The sequence below is a fragment of the Cavia porcellus genome, unplaced genomic scaffold, assembly GCF_034190915.1.
Source record: "Cavia porcellus strain 051 isolate PalLab524CR breed Dunkin Hartley unplaced genomic scaffold, mCavPor4.1 scaffold_6, whole genome shotgun sequence".
Classification (NCBI taxonomy): Eukaryota; Metazoa; Chordata; class Mammalia; order Rodentia; family Caviidae; genus Cavia; species Cavia porcellus.
In genome coordinates, this window is record NW_026947489.1 from 36,676,628 (window position 1) to 36,702,054 (window position 25,427).

At 39.8% G+C, this 25,427-nt stretch overlaps 1 protein-coding gene across 1 annotated transcript in view; it reads left to right on the forward strand.

The window, feature by feature from the left end:
• Ryr3 (ryanodine receptor 3) overlaps positions 1 to 25,427 on the forward strand; it is a 556,876-nt gene that overhangs the window by 394,759 nt on the left and 136,690 nt on the right. Inside the window, 5 exon segments of the mRNA XM_063250329.1 lie at positions 9,353 to 9,626; positions 11,143 to 11,257; positions 12,705 to 12,834; positions 13,922 to 14,025; positions 19,521 to 19,656. Coding sequence (XP_063106399.1) covers positions 9,353 to 9,626; positions 11,143 to 11,257; positions 12,705 to 12,834; positions 13,922 to 14,025; positions 19,521 to 19,656 — 759 coding nt within the window.

Below are 25,427 nucleotides of genomic sequence, written 5' to 3' on the forward strand. Positions count from 1 at the left end.
TTTGTTACTACGCCACACTTACGTTCACTCTTTCAAGAGGAATTTTATAGGCTAATTTCACTTTATTGGTAAAAAATTGAGTCTCTGGGAAAGTGAGTAGTCTGAGTAGCTAAGCATGAGAGAAGAATTAAAGCTTTATGATTCTTCAGGGTTTTATTTCTGAAACCGTTTCATAGTTTATTAAAAGCGTCTAGACAGTATGCATAGTATAAATTTAAAGCATAAAATAACTACTTTTCTGCATTTTATGAACGTAAGCAGCTCTAAGATGGTAAAGTATGTGGTTTAGAGTATTTGAAGATACATTTGAAACTTAGATCGCTGTGTACTAATTGCAATGTTAGGCAAGTGTCTTAACCTCTATATTTTTCAGTTTTCCTCTAACAATAGATAATAGTTTCTACCTCACTGGATAAGTGAAGGGAATATGAGAATTCAGTAAACTAGTGCTCTGCAGTGAATATACAAAAGTAAACATCACAAGAATTTCATGTCCACATTTATCATTGATGCTTTCAGCAAACAAGCAACAGAAAACCATGCAGAGTAGCCAAGAATGGGCTTTAGTAGCTGACCTACAGTGAGGTTCACGATGGATCCAGCCGCTGGAAAGAGTTGATCCCATGGCCGTGCTCACTCTCTTCCCAGTCTCCTTGTTCCGTGTGCCCAGTTTGCCCTTGGGCTGGCGGCACGAGAGTAGCTGCATTTCTGGGCCTCATATCCACGCGTAACAGTGTCCAAGAGAACTGTGAGAATGTCTCCCTTGTCTGGTCTGCCAGACGGGAATCCTGAGATCACTGTTGATTGAAGAAGTTAGTGACAGGCCAACCCATGCACTCATTAGTTAGGGTGACCTAGAAAATAGAATGTCTTGGTTGACCCCGAAATCAACAAAGCCCACCTTTGAAATGTAGTCAGTCCCTGAAGACCATGACCCTGAGGGAGAGGAGCCCTGCACCAAACTAGGGTGTTGTGAAGGAAGAAGGGACCACGAGTGCTGGGCATGTGGTCAGTATTGCTCTCCATATGTGGGTGAGGGCGTCGTCTTCATCTTTGCTTCGTTCAACATTTCATTTTGAGATATAGCTGATGATAGCCTTTGCTGTTCAGAGACAAGAGGCAAAGCAAGCTCTGTTAAGGAACTGGGGATGGCATTGTATGTGATCACTAATGGTCCAGCGTCTCTCTACAGCAGTTGTTTGCTGTGATTAATGTCGAATATGCCTTGACCTAACCTCCAGGCCACTAGGAGGCAGAATCCAGTTGTATCAGCAGTCATATCAGAGTGTTAGTTTCAGCAAAAAGTCACATACTTTCCACCGAGAACTTTCTACCAGTCGGAGTATATGAACTTCCTAATTACTGCTGCAACAAATTAACACAAAGGCCCTGGTACAGTAAATATCTTGTATCTACTGCCTTGTAATTTACTATCTTTAGGAGGTCACAAGTCTACAGTGAGTGAGCAGGGTTGTCATTCTGGATTCATGAGGGAGCAGTCCATTTTTGCCCTTTCCAGCTTTTAGAGTACTCCTGGTTGCTTGGCTAGTGAGTGGCCTGTTCTTGATGGTACCACTCTGACCACTGAATCTGATGTTCTTCATTCCTCCTACAAGGATTCTGTGACTACATTGAGTCCCATTGATAACCCTGGATAATCTCATCTCAAGATCCTTTACTTAATTACACCTTTATAATCCCTCTTCCCATGTAAGATAATATACATTCTGAGAATTAGGACTCCAACTCTTCAGGGCCATTGTTCTGTATTACAAGAAGGAATAAAGCAGAGGTCAAAATACATTTATTTGTTCTTTACACAAGAAATGATCCACCACTTGTTCATGCCTCCAGCACATTTATAGCACACTGCAAGCTGACTTTTTAATCACCTAGAATTTACAAATAAGTGAACATGATTTAGATACACATATTTTTCTTTTCCCATTGTACCATGAGCATTATAAATTACCTTCTGAGTTTAACATAAGTACAGTGCAATTTTGTTTGCTTTCTCTTGTCAGTGTAATTGGAAGACTTTTTCTTCCAAAATAACCCAGATTTAAGGGCACTTGCAGAAATAAACACGAATATAAATGTGGGATCTGTAAACTGCAGGGATGTGTTTTGCTAGTGGGCAATAGGTACTTTTTATGATAAACATGTACTTCATTATGTGGTGGCCGTTTGGCTTGTGGAATACATTTAAAGGAGAGAAAAAGGAATTCTTTTTGGACCCCTGCTGTTTAAAAATGTAAGTCTGCACCATGAGAGTAAATGATCCTTTTAGTATAGTTGGCATTGGAAAGCTAGTAACTTGACCAGTTAAAAGACAGTGATAGCAACTACTGTAGGTGACTGTATTTTCCTCTAGTGCTCACACATGGCAGACTTAGGGCCTACAGTCAGAGGTCAAATTATAAAACTGATAAATAAGAATTAAGCACCTGCACAAGAAGTAACACTTGGGCTCCCAAATTGATGTCCTAAAGCTACGTCTAATGGAAAGACCCCAATGTTTTGTTATTGTTCAGAATATCTCATGAATCCAAAGCTCGGGTAGTGGAGTAGCTAGTTTTCTTTTTAAAGTGTCCCTCACTCATCAAGTCTTCCTAAACAATACAGAGCCTTAGAAATAATTTCCATTCTGAGTTAGCGTGAATAATCATTTCAAATGTGGCTAATAGATCATATATTTGATATAATTGCCTAAATATGACTACTTCTAATTACACTAATTGTGAAAATAGAGTGAGAATGCTAATAATAACCTCATAAATGAAGTCATTTATAATCATCAAGGAAACCTCACATACATGATTAGCTTCCCTGAAACGTTTTGTTGGAGAATTTGCTTAGTTTTTCATCACAAAACAAGTACTTACTGCATATTTTTATTTCCCCTCTTTTCAAGTGAACATTACAGCTTTCTGAAAATCTAATGGCACGACCTATCTATAGTACTTAACAGGGTTCTCTTAAAGCTCCACTCGGTCTGAGAATGAAAATCTGAGAATTGGAACAATTTTGCAGATGCATTTTGACTAATATGTGGAAGTCCGTGACTGACATAATATGACACCTGTGTGTGACAGAAAGACAGTACCATATGTCCTGGCAAGTGGTAGATTTAACCTCTCCACCTAATCTTTACCTTGCCTCTAGCAAGGCTACCTAACTGTGTCCTGTTTCTTATCAACAATAAAGTGGACTTTCAGTTATTAAAGAGAAGCATTTCCAAAGATGAACTTGGCAAAGTAAGAGACATGAAGTCAATGTGTATCTGTAGCTATGTTTAATGTATTTGTCTCTCTGGTTACAAAAGAGATGGACATATTTTGCAAGAAATGATCTCCTTTTCCATTTGAAAATGCTGTCATCTATTGTCAACATTCCCCATGGATACAAGAAAAAAAAAAAGCTCAGTATACAAGAATAGAAAAAAAGCTCAGTATAGAAAGTACCTGTGTGAATCATGTCTGGAGGGAGGGTAGCATTCCCACATAACCACAGAAAAGAGCAATCCATTTCCATGTGCGCAGTGCCTGTGTCCCTTGGAAGACCTCTAGGGAGACAGCCGCGTCTTCCAGCTCCTTTGGCCTCTACCTAAGGGGGCCTACTTTAGAAACAGAAGGGAAAGGGGAGAAAAATGCAAAGTAGCTGTACTATGAATGTCTTTTAGTTCATTGAAAAGGAAGGTTTGTGCTAATATCAGTTGGAGCATTTTTATGTCCATATCTCATACTCTGAGTAACTACTTTGAAGATGACATTATGCAATGTATTAACTACTGTTGTTCTGCTATAATTTTGTTATGAAATCCTGTTTTACCTTTTTCAATAAAATAAAGAAATAGGAGGAACTTCAGATGAAGAGGTCTTTGGAATAAAAGTAAAAAATGAAAATCCTGTTCCTCTTCTATTGAATGCATGTATTACAGTAGAAGTTGTACTTTCTTATAAATTGCCTGTTTCCTGAATGCCTTAGACAACATAATTGTTTTCATTATTCTACACTCTATATCTCATTAATAGTCTCACATGTATTATTTAGTTTCCCCAAGTAGGCTGCTTCGGGTAATAATTGTGTTTGAAATAGCTTCATGGAGAGTGCTTAACTCAACCTTGGGCATTTAACAGATACCCAGAAAACACCATTTGATTAAAAAGCTAATTTAGCAGTGACACCACAGGAGGTATCTCAATGTTCTGCTGAAGACAGGGAGGAACTTTTAGATGAAATGTGTCCTCAATCGTAGACACATATTGACTCTAGGGCAAAGCCCTCTGAGATGACAGCCCTCCTTCCCAGTATTAATGAGGGCAAAGTCATTGCTGAAAAGTCAGCTGCTATCAGGAGCAAAGGATTACGGACTTCCCTCTCCACCTGCAGCCATGGTGTTCTCAGTGGGTCCTGTGCTGGCTCAATGCAGGCTAGAGGGGGCCAAGTCACCTCAATAAAATGCTCACTGCCTCAATTCTCTTATGACAGTGATCTTGAGCCCAAATTAAACAAGAGGGAACCACTTGGAACCCTGCAGGCTAGCAGAGAGCCCTTCAGTGCCAAAGGAATAGTGGCCAGAGCCCTTGACTACCAGAATTCAGTTTTTAAATTGACTCTTTAATCCTCACTCTATTTCTCAGTGTGAGACACCTTACCCTTCTTACACTTCCTTTTAATCCACCTCACATCCAGAGACAAACACAGTCAGCTTTCTAACTGTACCTTCTGGGTTCAGGTCTCGGTGACTTGATTAGTATCACACACTTAGTGGAAAGGCTCACCTTAGCAGGAGGGAAAGCTTTGCTTGCCAGTCAAGACCTCATCTTAGCATGGACCTTGTGTATAGATCAGTGGCTCTCAGTGTTTTGTCTCTTTTCACTCTTAAAATTCACTGAAGAACCCCAAAAGCTTTAATTTGTATAGTTATATCCACCAGTGTTTACCAAATTAGAAATTTAAAATGATGCACTGTGAATTTTTGTTGATCCATTTAAACAAGGTACTTTTATGAGAAACAACTGAATTTTCACCCAAACTGGAATAGTGATATTGTTTTACATTTTTATATATCTCTTCAGTGTCTGACTAAATAGAAGGCAACAATGTTTATATTTGGTCAAAGAATAGAAAGAAACTTGGCCTTAAAATCCATAGTGATGGATGAGGAGGACTTTCTTAGCCTATCTAATGCAACAGCAGCTATGCTTTCTGCTATATTAAAATCGAGTAAGTAATGGATTCTCAAAAGTTGGTTGGAATGGAGAATCTAAAATTGTATTAAAGAAATGTTTGTTACATAAAAACCCATGACTTTACATATTGATTGGCTCTTTTATCTACATGTTGCATATTGCAGTTGCAAACATGCATTGATCATTGGAAAATTATTAGTTCAATGATTATGCAGAGGCTCTAAATGTTGACACATTTCATTACAAAATATTTCAGTTAGACCTCTTAATAGTAACAATTTAATCAGAAGAGTCTTTCTGTTAAGCTATCAATGCTCACAGTAGCAAATAAATTCCAAAATTTTAGGTTTTATTGGAAAGCTCAAATCTCATTATTGGCAATAAATACTGTCATATGCAATAAAAGACTTGGGGCTGTTTTTCCATTATGAGGAAATGGTAGTTACATGAGTCTGATTCATCACAGCTTGGCATGCTTTTAGTAAAAAATTGCATTCCATGAAACAAGAGGCTAGTTTAGCTCACAACTCAGTCACAGTAGTGTTTTTTCTAAGGAAAAGCCCCTGTGTGTTGATAGGCAGCTGAGGTACCTTATGCATACTCGCTGTTCTGTCACACAGGACATTTAAAAGTTACTGTTTTGGTTACTTTTTCTCATTGCTGAGACAAAATACCTGACACCCAAAATTAGGGGAGGAAAGATTTATTTCTTGCAGTTCTTGAAGGTTTCAATCCATACTCAGCTGGTTGCAAGGTGGGATGCCATGGCTGGGGGGGCAGCCATTCATCTGCTGCAAAACAGCAAGCACCTACTAGGAAGAGAGAGAAGCCACGTCTTCCCCCACCCCACGCCACCCCCACCCTTACCCTGTATCCCAGCTCCACCCCTGGTGAGTGTAGCACTCACACCACCAATCCCAGTGCCAGACAACAAACCAATCACGAGCGCCAGACTCAGCCCCATCTGTGATTACATGAGGCTTAAGTGGGGGCCATCCGAGCATACTCTAACAATTGCAAGCTCAAAAGTTTATTATTAATATTTTTCACTGCTTTACTCAGGGCTTCCCTATTTGAAGCTGAGCATCTTTCCAAAAATGTGGCAGCAAAGGACACAGTTGAGTGCTGCTACCTTGGTTCACACTAAGGCACAGCAGTCTTATCAGCCATTGCTTTTGTGCCATCCAAGAAAATTCAGCACAGTGAGAAAGGCACATAACATCTTCAGATTATTATGAAGATACAACTTGACCTTGCAAACTACCTAAAGAACCATGAGCCTCCTGAGTGTGTAGATTATACTTTTATAACTATTGGTATCTATAGTTAACTTTCATTTTAAGCCTACAATACATGCCATACATTGTTACCTGTATTAATTAATTCTCAACATACAGATACATGGAGAGCCTAACACATTCCAAAGAAACATACTCTCTTTAATCTCTCAACCCTAGTATATTTTGGCTACTGTGCTACCAGTACATGGACACTAAGTAAAATCTAAAGCATTTCCAAGAGCAGGGGTATAGAGCTCCATTTATGGTCTAGGAATATAACTCAGTGGTCGAGTATTTGCCTAGCATCTGTGGTTCTCTGGATTTAGTCCCCAACATCTCTGGATGAACGGATGGATGGAAGGATGGATGGATGGCAGGTGGACTGGCTGGCTGGCTGGCTTGTTTTCAATCCCAAAGTATTTAGACTACAATTCATTGATTCAGCCCAGGTTTGCTTGTGTTTGCTGTCTCTAGCATATGTCAGACCGCACAATATGCTGTGCTTTTCAGGGATCTTAAGAATGTTCTTTCTTTCCCCTGTAGTTTTCTTTCTTCTTGTTGCTATTGTTTCCCTCACCAGACCTTGCTTTCTCACAGTTAAAACTGTCCAACATGAATGGTATTAAATGTGCTGCTTTTCACTGAGTTACACCCGCCTGTGCATCAGAGATGCTTTCTCCTTTTCTGCCAAACCCTGGGGGCTCCATTTTATTTTTAGCCAATCATGAGTTTGGCCACAAAGGTGTATTGTTTAGCCCTTTATCTCCTTCTCACCACCAAGGCTAGCATGGACAAAGAACTGGGGAACCGATGTGGGGATCGCAGGTCTTGCTCTGCACTTCAGCTAAAAGGCGTCTTGGCATTTGCCTTCCATCCAGTCAGGGGTTTTCTGTACAGAACCCATCCCTTTAGGCCACAGATTTTGGCTTGGATTTCTGAGTTTGTGCAAAGCTAAGAGTTCACTCAAATCCTGGATTAATCTGAAAACTAGGCTAAGGGAAGGCTAATATTTAATTTCATTGTGACTTCACAAAATTCCCTGCTGAAGAGACAGTGGTCCTGGAAATGATTAATAATCACGGGTTCTCCCAAGTTCTAGTGATTGCAGTGAGGTGTATTAGCTCTGTGGAAGATTTGGTCATTCTTGGTGAAAACCTAACTTTTAAGGGAACTTGTATTTACAGGGCTAGTAAAGCTTGCTTGGAGTACTGGAATGTGTGGCTACCATCTCATTTTTATTCTTATTGTATTAATTTGGAGAAATAAGAACTTTTATATCTGAAAGAACAAGTTTGCTGAGAGGAACCGGGTTTACTTCACCCCCAGAGGGTACAGATATTACCTACGTACTAGTCAGCAGTCCCTGCCTAGAGAGATCTCCTAGGAACATCTTACTGTGCCTCTAGCTGACTTGGGTATCTTTTTTTTTTTTTTTTTTTTTAGCTTTTCAACTTATGTGTCCCTTCTGATCCTCCAACACTCACAGAGTTGATAGACACAGCAGTAAGCTAAATGAATCCTTTACATGTCAATCTCTTCCAGAGCGTTAGTGACTGAGTTCTATTTTTATATCCTTATAATGAGCCAAGACTATGTAGAGCAGACATCTGCCATATATAGTAATGTAGAGTAGAAACCTTGGCACAAGCACCAGTCTGAGGGTTTTTCCCTGGTTCTTTTACTGATGGACTCAGCAATGTAATTGGCCCCTTATCACTAGTTTAATCACTGGTCTGAATGAAGCTGACAGCACCATTCCTCCTTTTCAGGAAGGTGATAGCTCCAGACCTGAACACAGTCGTGCTTTGAGAGCAGCACTTCCTGCCCCTGTCATTGCACATTCTGGAAGTGTGTGTGGCATGGTGGGGTGAGCACTGCCTTCCCAGCTGTTCCAGCAGGGTTCCCTTCCACTGTGTTCTCCTGCTCAGATGTGCCTCTCCTTGAATCATCTTCCCACTCCAAGGCCAGGCAGCAATGCTCAGAGCCTTTTAATGCAGTCTCTGAAGGTCCCATAGCTGTTTTGAGTCTCGCTTCTGTGATCCTTTCTTGTGTAGCTCGCCATGTTTCATTGTAGCCAGTATGAACCCAGGTAACTTCTGAATTCAAAGTCAGAATACTTTCTTTCTCTCTGTGCTTACTAAAGTAGCTAACTTCTGTCAAAGATCCAGGCAAAGAAATCAATCGCACAAGTGATGGTCAGATGTCAAATCCAAGCTTTCACACTTGACAGAGAGCTCTGTAATACACTTCTATCCATCTCCTAATGTATTTTTATGTTCAAGTCAGTTAAAAAATCTTTTGTAATCCTTGAGCCAATGGCTTTCTTTAATCAGTGATATTTCTAAAATACTTGGCGTTACTACCTGTGGTGAGAAATTCCAGTGGTTAATTTGTACTCTTAAGGAAGCACAGTCAATGTTTTTCTTTCATTCATTCACCCACCAGAAATCAATCACTCCCTACTCTGCTTCATGGCACTTACAAGTACCTGCATTGCAGTATTTATTTTACTGTATTATAGAATAAAGATAAAATTTTATTATCAAGTAAAAATGTAAAGAACTGACTTGTGAACTCCCTAAAGGCAGAGACAGTCTTATTTATTATTCTCTTTCCAACGTCAATTCAAACATTGTTTAATCAAAATAGAAATCTAAGCACTCTCAAATTATACTAGGAATATTCATGTTGAGTAGTGTGGCTGTCGTATCCATCTTTCGATGACGTGTTCTGCTTCTGTGCATGTCACACCCCCCTCAAGAATTTTTTAACCCTATTCACCTTGTGATGTGTTTGATAGTGGACTATGATATGTTTGTGACACCCAGTTCTGAGTCATGACAGCCACATCAACAGTCCCACCTTTTCTCTTTTCAGCAACACTGAAGGAACTGGTGTCACAGACAATGATCCACTGGGCCCAGGAAGACCAGATCCAGGATGCAGAGCTGGTCCGCATGATGTTCAACTTGCTCCGGAGGCAGTATGACAGCATTGGGGAGCTCCTGCAGGCGTTGCGGAAGACCTACACCATCAGCCAGGCCTCTGTGAGCGACACCATTAACCTGCTGGCTGCCCTGGGCCAGATCCGGTCGCTGCTCAGTGTCAGGATGGGCAAGGAAGAGGAGCTGCTCATGATCAATGGGCTGGGGTAGGTCCTTCATAGGAGACGCAGAAAGCTTCCAGTAGAAGACTGAGCCTGCAATCCCCTCTTGTGAGAAATCTTACCACCAAAGGAGTATTTGTAAGCTGAGGCACCAGCTTACTCATGATTAGAGAGTATTGCCCAAAGGAATGTGGAGAAGTCTTGGAAAAGAGAGGCATTATTTTGAGTCTTATGAAGAGAGCCCAAGAGAGGCCATGAAAAAATCTAGAGAAAGGAATAGGATATGCAAACCATGGCAGAAGCAATTGACTATTTGAGATTTGACCAGCTATCTTCTGGGAGTTCTCTCTGAAAAATTGCTTCCTAGTCCTTTCTTCATATATTCTTTCTTTTTTCTTATAGAATAATTTTTGTTAGTCTGTGTGATATCTGGCTCTGTCTTAGAAACTATGTAATCAAAACAATGCATAGCATTTTAGACATCAGAAATATTTTCTTTAATCTTGAGGTACAGAACTCCATTCTGTGGATGAAAAAATCAAGACCTAAAAAGGTTCACTTACCAGTCCACAAATCTACACAACTAAAATCAAAAGCAATATTTCATCCTTACTGCCCTTAAGCCAAAAATCCACAGGAGCCTCGCCAAGCCTCAGGAAAGGTATTTTGAAGACCCTGAAGCATGAAAGGGGGTTTGGATATGTACATTCTCCACCTAGTTTCTAAAGAGAAATCTTAGAAATGAAAACACTTTTACAGGAAAAAAATTCAGAATAAATCCCACTCAAGCCTGTGCAGTAAAACGGCAACAGTAAAACCTGGTGGTTGCAGGTGGTGTCTGTTCAGCCCCTCAGCGAAGATGACTGCCCAGGAAAGGTGACCTGGCCATTTAACAGGAGGTTCTTAAGTCTTAAAATCTGTGTCTGCAGCTTCATTATGTGAATGTATACTGAATGACCCAAAGACCTAACTGTTCTTATATGTTAACATCTTCGGCATTGTAATACGGGTGTCTACAATCTTCATGGTACCAAATATAAAAATGCTTTAAGTAAAAGAACACAGCTCTGTCATTAAGAATAGAAGTACAGAGAGACATCACTATAAGGACAAAAGGAGAAGTAAAAAAAAAAAAAAAAAAAACCTTAGTAAATGGAGGAAGAACAAACCAGTGATTTGGACCAGCTCAAAAAACATTACAAGTAGGGGCTAGGGATTTAGCTCAGCAGCATAAGCGCCTGCCTTGCAAGCAGACAGTCATGAGTTCGATCCCCGGTACTGATAAAAAAAGAAAAAAAAAAAAAACATTACAAGTAAACTAAAAGGCAACTGTTTAAACGTTATTAACATTTAAAAAAGAGAAAACAAGTAGTTAGGGGTAAAGGAGCATAGGTATATTCCTATGAGCTAAAAAGGTAGTCCACATGTATTCCAACTGACTTAACGCCTTCTTATTAACTTCTTAGTTTCCACTTTTACATTACTTCCTCCCCAAAGTGTTTGTATGTTCTCATCTTTGAATTTTTATAGTGGGTACTAAAGTCTCTGTCTGTTATCCTAGGGACATCATGAACAACAAGGTGTTTTACCAGCACCCCAACCTCATGAGAGTTCTGGGCATGCATGAGACAGTGATGGAGGTGATGGTGAACGTGCTGGGTACAGAAAAATCACAGGTAAGACTATAAAGAGGACTTGGCCAGAACTTGACTCTGGGGGAGGCACATAAAGTGACTTGGTCAGAACCTTAGGTTTGGTGTCCATTGTCCTTTTTCACAAGGAAAGGACAGTGTTGTTGAGTGAAGTCCAGGTATGTCAGAGCTCTGATTCTGAAAGCCCACTTATCTCTCTTTTCTGTTCAGCTACTGATTTTACTTCCTGTATCCTGCAACCCTGCTCTTTCCTAGAGGGAAGAACTCAGGATTCTACTTAGGAACCCAGTATGCTTTGCACTGGTCAGGAACATACTATTCTACAGAACAAAATCTCAATAGTGACCGTAGCAGTGTTCCTCAAGAATGTTCACGTTTCCTCGGTCAGCCAACCCACTGACATAACCAGGTTTTCTTACTAGCTCCCCCATAAAGACGGGGGTTGTGTCCATTGGCAAGGGGAAAGGAATGTGCACAGAACACAGCTAGGCATTTATCTCAACTTGTCTGAGGCACTGGAGTTAGATGGCTAGCTGGTTAGATGTTAGAAATTCCAACATGCCACAGCTTAGGAATGAGTTATTCCCGTGCACTTTCACCAGCTCTCATTCCTTTTCACTGGCTTCCTCTGGTCTCTTGAAGGAATATCCCTGAGCACATGTCTGTATCCTTTAGCAAGCAGATGACAATAGGTTTCAGAATCATATTTCTTAGGGCATCCGCTATGATTCTAAAGAGGAAAATCAAGGTTTTTCTAGGATCCTGGGTAAAGTTAACACTGACACACTTTATTGAACATTATTGGCTGAAAAAATAAGACATGGCCTAGGCTAGAGATGCTAATTTTTTTGCTAAGTAGAAAAATCAAGCATAATCAATACTAATATAGGATGATATTCCCATAGTGAATCATACACCTGCACTCATGAGTGCTATAGGGTCCCACAGGGGAGTAACTATGAAGGACAGAGTAATGGGGGTGCTCACAGAGACATCCTGATGGCCCTCAGGCTGCAGAGGCCAGGCATGACCCAGGAAACCCTGGTTTTAATATACTGATGGGCCTCATTTTCTGTGTTCACCCATCTCTCTGATATTTCCCATCCAAGTTCTGTCTGCTCCTATCCTTGCTAAGAATAACAGTAGTTTGACACAAGGTCATATGATTTCATGTGATACCCTAATATAGGATGACACATGCACACTGGGATTCATGAGTGATGTCTGTTTTCCTTTGAAGAAAAAATATTTTAAGAGCTATAGCTAGCTGTCAGCATTTTTGGAAGCCTTTTCTTAAATGTCTTCCACTCTCTGTCCGTCCTGTGAATAAATCCTGCAGAAAACAGGAGGTGAGGAGAAAATCCATTTTCCAAACTTTATAGTTTGCAAGAGTTCCACCTAAGACTCTAAGATCAGACTTTTCAGAAGTCTGTACATCCTCTTCTCTGACACCTCCTCTTTCTCTCGGCAGATTGCTTTCCCAAAGATGGTTGCTAGCTGTTGCCGCTTCCTTTGTTATTTCTGTCGAATTAGCCGGCAAAATCAGAAGGCGATGTTTGAGCATCTGAGTTACCTGCTAGAGAACAGCAGTGTGGGCCTAGGTATGTATGTTATAATTTCCATGTGACTCAGGGGTTACATGCCCCCTACTGATCGTTTAAGAGCTAAAGAAAAAGAATCCACCTGTGTGCTTATTGCATTTTTAAATTTTAAAAAAATGCTGCCTGTTTTAAATATCAGTGCATAAAAACATGTCTTTACTCTCCAGCCCAAATAGAGATGTTGCTCATCACATCAGTGACAGATTGTATTGGCCTAGTCATACAGTTTTCTCTCCTCTCCTTTGGGATGAGTGGCCTGTGGTTTATGAAATGCTGACTGGGTTAGGTGATGCATTCCGGAGACATATTTCTCCCAGGACAGCTGACCAGGGTACACAGCAAGTAAGGCCAGCATCATTGATCTGGTCCCTCTTGGCAGGATGGCTCCAAAGTTCATACCTGTCCCGTCATCCAACCAGCAACTGCATTCCTTAGCTGCAAGGCAACCTGGCCAATAGCAACTAGAGATAAACTGAGTGAATCCATCAGCACCAGGAAGAAAGCAGCTTAACCCGTCTCTCTTGCTGTTCCAGATGAAAAGCAATGAATCTTTTGCTGTTCCAGATGAAAAGCAATGAATCTGTAGAATACACAAGTACATGCTCTTGAAATCCAAAATCTCTTTTTTATTGATCAAATGTAACCAATGTTTTTGTGAAATTCCACCCAAAATACTTCTTGCTTCTAGCCTATGAGCCAAATTAAACTTATTTAAAAAAAACTCAAAGGCTGCATCAATGACCTAAGGTAACTATATAAAATAGGACTATTTGAAGCTATTTTGGATTTACCTGTTGGAGAAAAATTAATCTCTTGAGTGAATCATCAGATGAAAGAGTCCCCAAATTTTGTTGGGCTCTTGGCAATACATATTTACAGCTCACCTTGTGGACTGATTTCCTATTAATCCACATTCACAATCAGTTACGAGTGTAGGGAGCACGGATAGCAAATTGGAGGACTGCTGTGTGGACCCAGTTGCAGTGGATTTGCTGCCCTCTCCTGACCACTCTTGTGCACATCAATCCCAGTTCGGACCGGTGTGGCTTTTTTCTCTGTGGCTTCTGTTCCTTCTCTCCTCCTCTAGCCTCCCCATCGATGAGGGGGTCCACCCCATTGGACGTGGCTGCCTCCTCTGTCATGGACAACAACGAATTAGCACTGGGACTAGAAGAACCCGACCTTGAGAAGGTAACCAGCCTTGGGGAGGCAATGTGCTATTCTCGTCTGCCTGCAGTGTGGCTGACCAGGGAAAAAGCAGGCCAGATTCTGAGTTTTCATCTTCATCTTGGTGGGCTCTCAGCAAAAATGTGATAGAATGCGACTCATTGTCAGCAGTAAGATCATGAGGACCAAAGGATCTCCTGGAGGCAAGGTTAGCCAGTGCATAGAAGTGAGTGTGTGGATACCAGGGTTCTCTTTATGTGGAGTTCCAGCCTCGCTAGGCTGCACAAACATCACCAGATCTCTGTGGCTCCTAATAAAGTTCTTGATCATGTCATTCATAATGTCTCTTATGAAAGAAAAGACCTGAAAGAAATTGTATAATCAATATCCTTGCCATGAATGAATGAGACAAACTGAGCTGCCTTCTCTCAGGGTGATGAATAGAGCTTCTCATGGTGGTGGTAACTGGGGGCAGATCCATCTGTCCCTCCCCATCCTTCCCAGAGAGGCATTTCCTTATCTAGGTGGCTGGCAGGATTACCAATGCACTTTCTAAGTGCGGAGGAGCACAAGCTGGGACAGGGGAAGGGAAGCTGTACAAGTCAAAGGCCATCCAGGCCCTATCCGTCGTGCATGGGGGAGCAGGAAAAAGAAAGACACCTAACACTGTGTTCAGGAAGGTGTTCAGGAAGACCACTCAGAAGAAGTGATGATGTAGACGAGGTGAGGTTGCATATTTCTGGGAAAGGACCAAAAATGTTTGGGCTCAGCAAGGAGACTGCTGCATAGTGAAGAACCAGAAAACTGAGTTTGACCAAAGCACATGATGCCTGAGAGAATGGTGGGAAAGGAGAAGGAGTGGTAGGGAGTTGACTTTATTAATAAGAGAAGTTCACACTCACCTAGAAGAACCACTGCATACCAGGCTGCACTGAATGTGTCCCGTGGGTTGACTCCTGTGACTGTCAGAATGAGTCACTTTTTTATTTTTATTGCCCCTAGTTATGGGCAAGGAAATAGAGTCACAGGCAGTAGGTGACATGCTCAGTGTCAGGGAGTGAGTGACAGAGTCCATAATAGAACGAGCTTAGCTGCAGGGGGCATACACATGCCCATTATACTGTAGGACCACACTAGAGAGCCAAGGGCAATGGAGACTGTCAGAGGGCTTCAGGCAGATGAGCAACAATATAATTTGTGCTTTAGAGGACACACCTAGCCTCAGTAAGAAAAAGTTACTGAAAGAGAAGACTTCCATCAAGAAGAACTAAGAGTTATCTGCAGTATGAGAAGCACAGGACGCTGCTGGCTTCAGTTCATATTGACCCAGTGATTGTGGGAAGCATTTGAATTCACAGGGCCTCCAAGAGGACAAACAGAAACCATTAATCAGTTACTGGGCTGGCTCATTTTTTTCTCTAGGGACTCAGTTACTGGGGTGGCTCATTTTTTCTCTGGAGCAGAGTTGAGGCAGGTGGATGGGCTGTCTTTTGGTTGCATCATGTTGGAAGGCTAAACTGGCAGTGTCAAGGGGGAAGTTGACTCCATGGTGGTGGAGGCTCTGGGTGCAGATGGGATCACTCAGGCGGCCAAGCTGGGGCAAGAAGGGAAGCAGCTAGGTGAGAATCTTGAAGACCAGAGCACACAAGCGAATCACAGGAAGGTGCACCCACAAAAACACAGGAGGAGGAGAAGCCAGAGAGAGATGAGAAAGTTACAGAAAATGTGTATGAGGAGCTAAGAGAGAACTTTATATAGTTTGTTTTCTTCCTTCTGAATCGTGTCTGTGAGGCAGCATAGAGAAGATAAGCTGAGGAGACAGAAGAGGGAGAAGTCAAAGTCTCTTGACTAAACAATTCCCATAGTGGGCTGCCTCATCTAGCTGAGACAGACACACAGGCAACGCGGTCCCACTCAGGAGCATCCTGTTGGGCTCACCTGGCAGAGAACCCCTGGCCACACTGCAGAGCTTGTCAGATCTGTAAGATGAAACAATCCCCCCCCCCAGTTGAAGTTTTTGAGATAGTAAATTTTGTCAGAAATGCATTTAACTAGTAATTACTGAGACCCCCATTTTGAAGCAAAAAATTGCCTACATTTATGAAGCTGTAAAAAGCTCTACATACCAGGTGACTTACACACCAGAAATTTATTTTCTCACAGTTCCAGAAACTGGAAATCCAAGATAAGGAAATTGAAGATTAAGAAGGTTCAGTGTCTTCTGAAGCCTCCTTTCTTGGCTTGCAGAGGGTGCTGATTTCTGGGTCCTCACCGGTCTTTGTGTGTAAGCCTCTCTGGGGTGTCTTTGTGTACCCAAGCTTCCTCTTCCTGTAAGGACGCCCCTCATCAGCTTCACGTAATCACCTCTATAAAGGCCTCATCTCAAAGGAGCACTGGAAATGAAGTACTAGGAATTAGTGCATAGGATATAAATTGAAGAGGACATAATTCAGTACGTAAAAGAGGGTTTTTGTCTTTGAGCCGGCCATTTTATTTTGCTTTTTTAGTCTTTTTTGTAATATTAAAGACATATTTTTAAAATGGTAATAGGGAGACACAATGTAGGTAAAGCATTTATTTTGTCAGATCAAGTAAACATTACTGTTGAAGCTAATTGAGTCTCTAATAAACCATTAAGTTAAAAGTTGAAATGAGGGGAAATTTTATTTATTGAGCTTGTAAAGTATGATTTTATCAAACAAAGGCAAAATGAAGTAAGCCTCTGTTTAAAGTTCTGCCAAATCCCAGTGCAGTGTAACTAAAGGTTAACTCTAAAGGGCTGCGAGAGTAGTCAGTGATATTACAAGAGGGAAATTTTAGAAGTTGCCCCTCTAGACCCCATAGGCCAGCGCTGAAGGGGCACCACCTGGCCCTGACACACAACTCAGGACTGAGACACACACTAGAGTGGCTTCTGGCGTGACAGCTGTTTCCTAAATGCTAATGCTATGTCTTCACATAATCTCTGCTTCTTGGGGAACAGACTACAGTCAAATTGTATTATTCTTGCTTTGAAATGACAAGGAAAAACTCAGTGTTTTGTGAAAAGCAGCTAATGGGTCCCTACGACAAGGCAGAACCAGTACTCAGCCTCAGTTCATCTTCTGAAATGAAGATGCTGAGCCTCAGTTGGAGGGTGTAAATTCATGGTGAGTGGAGGCAAGCAAGCAAAGAGTGGGACAGGCAGGGCTGGCAGGGACATCTGGAAAGGGGCATGACTTTGCAAGGGTGGAGCTGGCTCAGCGCAGTACCACACAACTTACTTGTTCTGGTGTTGGGAAATCCAGGTTAATATGCAAAGAATTGGTAGATTCTAGAGTTCTTCCCTCTATTGATCAAAGGAGAAATTACGACTGTTAGGATTGAACAGCCACCCTATTCCAGACACAACACACATGTGCACATTTATTTTCCTGCCCAGTGAAATTCTCTGTACTTGGAACCATGAAAAATTCTACCTAATCGTGGCTCCTCCTGACATTTCCCTGACATTTTTATGACATATGCAAATCTGAGCTTTAAGCAGAATAGTGTCCTTTACTGGTTTATGAAGGAAGATGTGTGATGATAGATTCTTATTGAATTTTTCCTTTGTTTATTTTTCCTGTGAAATAACAGTGTTTGACATCAGCAAATATGTCACTCACTTAAACTTACTGAGCACCTTCTGTGTGCAAGACCCTTGGGATTAAGAAATAAAAGAGACAGAGCTACCAAAGGGATGTGGCTCAGGGTAGAGCAATTCCCAGTATGCATGAGGCCCTGGATTTGGTCCCTAGCACCAAAAAAAGAAAAAAAAAGACACCTTTCCTAATTTGGGAGAGTTTTGAATACAGTGAATTCTTCTCTTCTGTCTGTATACAAATCCAAATATCACTTACTTTTTAACAAAGGTATTTTGCAAGTGTTTTTGCTTAACTCCTGTGAAAAGTAGGGAGAATCTAAAATCCTTATGGGATCTGAGGCTGGGGTCTTGTAACAATATCTGGTAACCTGGAAGCAAAAAGAAGACTATCAATTTCCCTTTATAACTGGCTTATTTTTCAGCCACCCAGCCTAAACACCTTGACTTTGGACTTTGGACTTTGGACAGGTCTTACTAATGCAAAGCAGAGTGAGGACCCTGATAACACAAGCCCTCACTCAGTCAGCCTCCTAACACCTTGGCCTCACGATGGTGTCACCGAATGAGCAGGGCCAGTCTCGGTCCCATAAAGGGTTCTTCTCCTCACCATTATGCTCCCATGTATGTACCCTGCTGAGGCTGATTTTTAACCCGTTTCCTGAGCCAGAAAAGCCTGGAAACTGTCAGGTTACTCCTACATAACAATAAAAATCAATTTTGTTGATTAGTTGGTAACAAAAATGATTTGGAGGTTCTGATTACAGATCTACTGAATTAATTTTATTAGAAGTCTTAGGCTTTCCCTACCTTCAGAGGAGTGAAAGCCCTGTATTTCCCAGAAGTATGTCTTTGTAGCTGTTGTGTTAAAATTTTGGGTGTTTTCTTGCCTTAAAAATGTATGTATGGCAGGGCTGGGGATTTAGCTCAGCAGCGTAAGCGCCTGCCTTGCAAGCAGGCAGTCGTGAGTTCGATCCCTGGTACCGAAAAAGACAAAAAAAAAACAAATGTATGTGTGGTTTATTTTTTCTAAAATAAATAAATTTCTGCTCTATCAAAATTCTATAGTTTTCCCACAACAATGTATTGAATATTACGTAGAATAAGGGAACCACTTTTTACAGAGATGTCTATCAAGATGCCTATCAACAGTTTGTTACAGTTCTAGTGATAAAATGCACAACACAAAATCTACCATCTTGGTCATTTTAAGTGTACAATTCAGTGCTACTAAACGTTTTTATAATATCATGCAACCATGTCACCATCCATCCTCATAGCACTTTGCATTTTGTAAAACTCCAAAATCCTTTCCACCTTATAAAATTGTCTGAACCCCTGGAAACTTCATTTTACTTTCTGTCTTTATGAATATGACTACTCTTAATTACCTCATAAAAGTAGAATCATATAGTATCTGTCTTTTTTATGACTGGTTTATTTTACTTAGGATATGTCTTCAAGGTGCACCCATGGTGTAATATATGTCAGAATTTCCTTTTAAAGCCTGAATAGTATTTAATTTTATGTATGTACCACATTTTACTTACCCATTCTCCCATTGACAGACACTCAGGATGCTTGCACATTTTAGGTATTGTAACTAATGCTGCTATTAATATGGCAGCATATTTGTAGCAAGTCTCTGAAACTCTGCTTTTCATCTTTGGAGTGTATCCCCAGAAATGGAATTACTGAAATACTTAGCAATTCCATTTTTATTTTTTGAGGATCCACCATATTGCTTTCCACAGTGGCTGCACCATTTTACATTCCCGTTAACTGTGCCCAAGCTTCCAGCTTGTCCATGTCCACACTAGCACTTTGCTCTTTCTCTATTTGTTGTATAGTGGCCGTCCTAATGGGTCTGTATGGACATTTGTACTGTTCTTGGCAGGTGGTGACCTACTTGGCAGGCTGTGGCCTACAGAGCTGCCCTATGCTTCTGGCCAAAGGATACCCAGACGTTGGCTGGAATCCCATTGAAGGGGAGCGCTACCTGTCCTTCCTGAGGTTTGCCGTCTTTGTGAACAGTGAGTCCCACATTTTCCATGCCTTTAATGTCCAGGATGGCATACTCATGGATACATGCAAGGAAAAATGAATTATTTCATTGTTTCCCATCAGTGGGTAATAGAAGAAAAGGTCATGGAAATATAATAATGGTATGTGACTATGCTGAGATAAATTCTTAGACTTTAAATAACTGACATGATCTTATATTAGCTACAATCCCTTTAGAGCTCACTTAATCAGTACAATTGAATTTATTATCTTAGAATCCCAACCTGAAAAAAGAGAGAAGGATCATAACTGTAATACAAATATGAGTGAGTCAGGATTACAACAAATTCTTGATAGACATAGGATCATGTCTATCTTGGTAAGAAAGTATTCCCATATATATATGAGCTAGATAACTAGATTACTAATTTCTGTTAGTTCATCAAAAAGAATAGTTTCAGTTTTCATCATTTGATTGTTTGATCATTTTTCATGCCTAAATCTTACAATCCAAACAACTAGTTTTAAGCTAACAATATGTAATATATTAACTAGTGTTAATTTCCTATTGTTTTTGAAATTCTGTATTTTTTTTATTCCCTTTAAAAAAAGAGTTGATTAAGAAGTTCCCTGGGTGAGTCCCAGGCAAACACAGTCATTTTAAGGTCTATTATCCAGTGAGGACAAGGGAAAATTCAAGAGAACAGAAATCATTCAAATATTACCCTCTCTAGTATGAAACAGGAGAGTAAGCTGTATATATATGTATATGTATATATATATAAAATACATATATAACTCTTTTTTGCTTTTTTTCTGTGCCTTTTTTATTGTAGCCGCCTGTACATTTATCAGTTTTGCTAAACTCCATTTTCTTCTCTCAAGCCAGTTTCAGAGTGTCCTTTAATGGTTCGTTTCACTTCCTACTCAAATAATCATATTCCAGAATTAAGACAAAATTATTATAGCTGTAAACAGAGGATATTTTGTGTGTGGAATGAATTTGAAGAATTCATAGTTCTTTTGTAAATAGACTGTGTAACCGGCAAACCAGATCAAAGCAGAATGAGATTTATTCCTCTTGTCCACCTTCACAGTCAAGGACGGTCAGTAGCTTTGTAAGTTGACATAGGTTTGAAGATAAAAGAGTCTAGGTATGGTCCTACCTGGATCATCTAAATTTCAATGAAAATGCACATAAGTACCCACTTACTTTTGTTGGCTGGGCACAATCTTGTTGAACTAAACTTTAGGCTAAAATGTTAGTCTACCTCCACTATTTTCAAGTTATTTTGTCTTTTATGAGACACATTCCCTATAGTACAATTTTATAATACAGCAAACTAACAAATTAGCCCATTAATGGGAACATCCATTTTAACTTAAAGTTTATTTTATCTCTAAAATATAAAGGTCATTTTTGTGTTTTGACGGAGAATGTTGGCTGCTGCTTTCAAAAAATGTATTGTCTGTCAAAGAAATATGCACAGAAAGAAATCACCATTTTTCCTTTTTTAAGTGAGTAAAATAAGGCAGGGAGGAAAAAAGGGAAACTCACATCCTATAAAGATCAGGAAAGGCTCCACGGAGGAGGTATGTCACAGATAAGCTTTGAAGAGTCGTTTCCAGAGAGGTGACACACTTATACAGCAAGGTCAGTGATCTGATAGCTAGATTGTGCTGTCCCAGGAAACAGTGATTTGTCAGTCTATCAGGTGGTTATTTGGATGGCAGCAGTAAAAGAAGTTGAAAAGTTTGGTAGATGACTATAATCAGGAGGACATACACCTGAAGCTGAGGTTAGTGCTGATCTGGTGTGGAGAGTACTGGGAAGACTTTATAACAAGAGGGGGACTGAGGAGTACAAAAAAGGTTCCTCTGTGCTTAGGTTGGGATGAATTATAATGGTAATGGTACAAAGGACCAGAGGACATACATTTGAATGAAATTACAGAGGCAGAATTTATAGGACCACAGGAGCCATGATGAGATGACTGAGCCTGGGTAAGTTGACGAAAAAAAGAAGCAAAGTTCACATTCTAGCTCACATTCACAGTTGAGGATAAGAAAAAAAGAAATAAGTATATAATAAGGAGAAAGTGACTTGTGTTATGGTCTGTGTCTGGATGTTCCTCCATAGCCTTTGGAGGTAGCTAAATCTAGAGTGTGTGATTGATTCATAATGCAATGCTGGGATTAAGGGTATGAGTGCTACATCTGCCTTAGTTTGTGTAGCCTGTGTACAACATAAAAGACAGAAAGAGTCTTGTCCCTCTTCTCTTGTTGCTTTTGATATCATTAGCTGCCATGAACAGTTGCCCCTCTGCCCTATCACTCTGCCTTAGAGTCAGTTGATTATGGACTGGAACCTCTACAAAATGTAAACTAAATAAACCTTTCCTTCTTTCACCTTAAGTGTTGGGTATCTTGTCTCAACAAGAAAAGTAACATAGCTTGGAATGAATTACAGTTAGCTTTGTTTGCAGCAAGTCATATTGCTTTTACAAGGTACAATATCCAGAGATGCCTCTAATGTGGTTACTAAGGTAGAGATCAGTCAACAGATGGAAACTGAATAGATGTTCAGACCTTTTGTAGCTGAAATGGTTGCTTATAGATTGTCACAGAGAAGAACATGAAGAAGATAAAGCAGAGTAGCAAAAAGTATTTTTGATTACCTACAGAGAAAGACAGTGTGGCTTAATCACGTGATTTAGGAGTTTCAGCTGGAAAGTGAAGTATCTTGCGTTCAAAATTGGCTTTCATGTAAGAAAGTTAATAATATTTTCTGAGCTTTGTTTCATTTTTATATGTAAATCAATAACATTAATAATATATACCTGGAAGAATGGCTGTAAGGCTTAAATAACCCATGGAAAATTTAGAGCTAGAGACATATGCCTGCAGTTATGTTAGACAATCTTTATAAGCGTTAGAGCTTTTGAAATGGGGAGACTCTAATAAATAGATTCTTGGTATCTTAAAGAAGCTCTGCATACATCCTGTGTCCGGAAGATAATTAAGATATTCTGGCTATTTTCATGGCCTCTGCTCAGCAGAACAGCTCCTCGCTCACTGGTGAAAGATGAAGCTGCTAAGCACATCATGGCAGGTGAAGAGGGTGTCCATGGTGGGTGATAGTGAATGACAGTGGGCAGTGTTAGCTACTGGTAGCAGTTGATGAGATGTTCCCTGGGGTGATGGTGGATAATGGTGGTGGTAAGTGATGATGGATAGTGAATGTGTTTGTGGTAGGTAGTGGTGAGTGGTCATGAGTGTTGTGATAGTGGGTACTAAATGATAGATATAATTATAGTTAAATATGACAGATGGGTATTAGTCATAGTGGGATTGGAGTCATCAAGGGCAGCAGTGGTTAATAATGGTAGATGTGCTAATGGGTTATAGGTGGTAATGAGTGATGGGGGAATAGTGATAATTTTTTGTAAGGATGGTAGTGAGAATAATGGCAGCTGACAATAAGCATTTACCATGTGCCAGGAACTGTTCAAGCACATTTACATATATTAATTTACTTAAATTATACAGCAATCCAGTGGCATGGTATCTTAGTCTGCTATCAGAAAATGCCATTGACTGACTGCCATAAACAGAAAAAATAGATTCTCCGTTTTAGAGATTGAGAAATTGAAGATCAAAGCACTGGGTGAGCTTGCCTGTTTCTGTGCCCTTCCATAGTACTAATAAGAGGTAGCACTCTGGGCCTCTTTTATCTTTTTTTCATTTTAAAGAGGAAAAAATAAAAATAACAATAAAACAGTTTCAAAACAGGCTAATAGCAGAGTAACAATAATTAATGTGTTGCATATTCTTATATTCATGATAGTTGTTTAGAGTACAAGATGCCGACATAAAATATTGTCCAGACAATATTAGCACAAACTTTTCTTTACAATGAACTAAGAGATATTAGCTGTGTAACTATCTTCACTATCTTATGTGTATATATGTTTTTTCCTTCTCCCTTTTTTCTTTTCTCCATTCTTCCATCACATTCTTTAATTATTTTATTGGTACACTTTTGATTTACATAATGATCATATTCATCATAGGGAATTTGCACCTTTATATAGCATATCCAGATTGTTCTTTTTTCTCCATTCAGTTCCCCTCTCTCTTATCCCCCTATTTACAAAGTTTTGTTTTCATTTTTTTTCTTCTATTCTCCCTTTATTTACTTTCAAACACTCCCACATTGTTTCCCTTCCCATTTGAGTTTTTTTTTTTTTTTTTCAGTACTGGGGATCAAACTCATGACCTCACGCTTGCCAGGCAGGCACTTCTGCCACTGAGCAAAATCCCCAGCCCCTATTTGAATATTTTCTTCCTACTTCCTAGTATTTGCCAACCATTTTGATCCTTATTTACCCTTTCAGGTTCTCAAAAAAGAGGAATATATATGATATTCAAACATGGGTGTCCAATTTATTTCACTTAAAAGGATGGTCTCAAAGTGCATTTATTTACCTAGAAATATTTCAAGTTTATTCCTCTTCATAGTAGATGAAGAACTTCATTGTATATAAAACCACATCTTTATACATTCATCACTGCTATGTATTTGAGCAGTTACCAAGATTTAGCTATTATAAATTGTGCTGCTATAGATATTAATTATGATCCTTTTAATTCATTCAGGATGATACCAAGAATGGGAATAGCTGGGTCAAATGGAAAGTCTAGTCTTAGTTTTTTGAAGAATCTCTTAGTTTTTTGAAGAACTGATTTCCACATTGAAGAATCTCTTAGTTTTTTGAAGAACTGATTTCCACATTGATTGTACCAATTTATGCCCACACCAACAGTGAAGAAGTGCTCTTTTATCCCTCACAATCCCGCCAGCATTTGTTATTGGTTGATTTCTGGATAAACACAATTCTTCCTCGAGTGAGATGAAATCTCACCTTTGAATTTGCATCTCTTGAATTGCCAGTGATGTTGAACATTTGTTTCATACACTTGTTTCCTGTTTTTACTTCATCTGGGAAGCATCTATTCATTTGAGATGCCCATTTTGGAGTGGGTCTTCAAATCGGTGAGAGGACCTGATTTTTTTTTTGAGTTTTTGTATATTCTAGATGTTAGTTCTTCATCTAAGGAACAGCTAGCAAAAGTTTTATCCCACACTGTGGGTTTTCTTTTCACTCTGTTGGTTTTTTCTTTTGCTGTACAAAAAGTTTTTTAATAAGATGAGATCCATGTTATTTTTTTGTGATTTTTTTCATAAAGTTTTTGCCTATATCTATGTCTTCAAAAGTTCAACCTATTCTGACTTCCATCAGATTTAGTGTTTCTATTTCAATATTTATATGTTGGATCCATTTCAGTTTTAGTTTAGTGCATGGTGAAAGATTCAGATCTTTGGCATGTGGAAAGCCAGTTGTCACATCACCATTTACTAAAGAGGCTATCTTTCTTCCAGTGAAGATATTTGGCCTCTTTGTGAAAGATCAGTTGGCTGAATTGTTTAAAGTTATTGCTGCAACTTTTATTCTGTCCCCTTTGATCCTCAGGTCTGTTTTTTTTTATCATGGTAGCATAGAGTATAATTTCAAGTTAGGAATTATAATGCCTATGCCTTGCCTTTGTTGCCAAAATTGCTTTTGCTATTCTAGGTCTCTTCTTATTCCATCCTTACATCCCTGAAATAAATCCTACTTCTTTATATCCCCTTTGTTTAATAAATTTGGTTTGCTCATGAAATTCTTGCCTCCATTGTCACTCTAGAATATCCTTCAGAATTTTTTGGAGTGCTGGTTCGATGGTCATGAATTTCTAC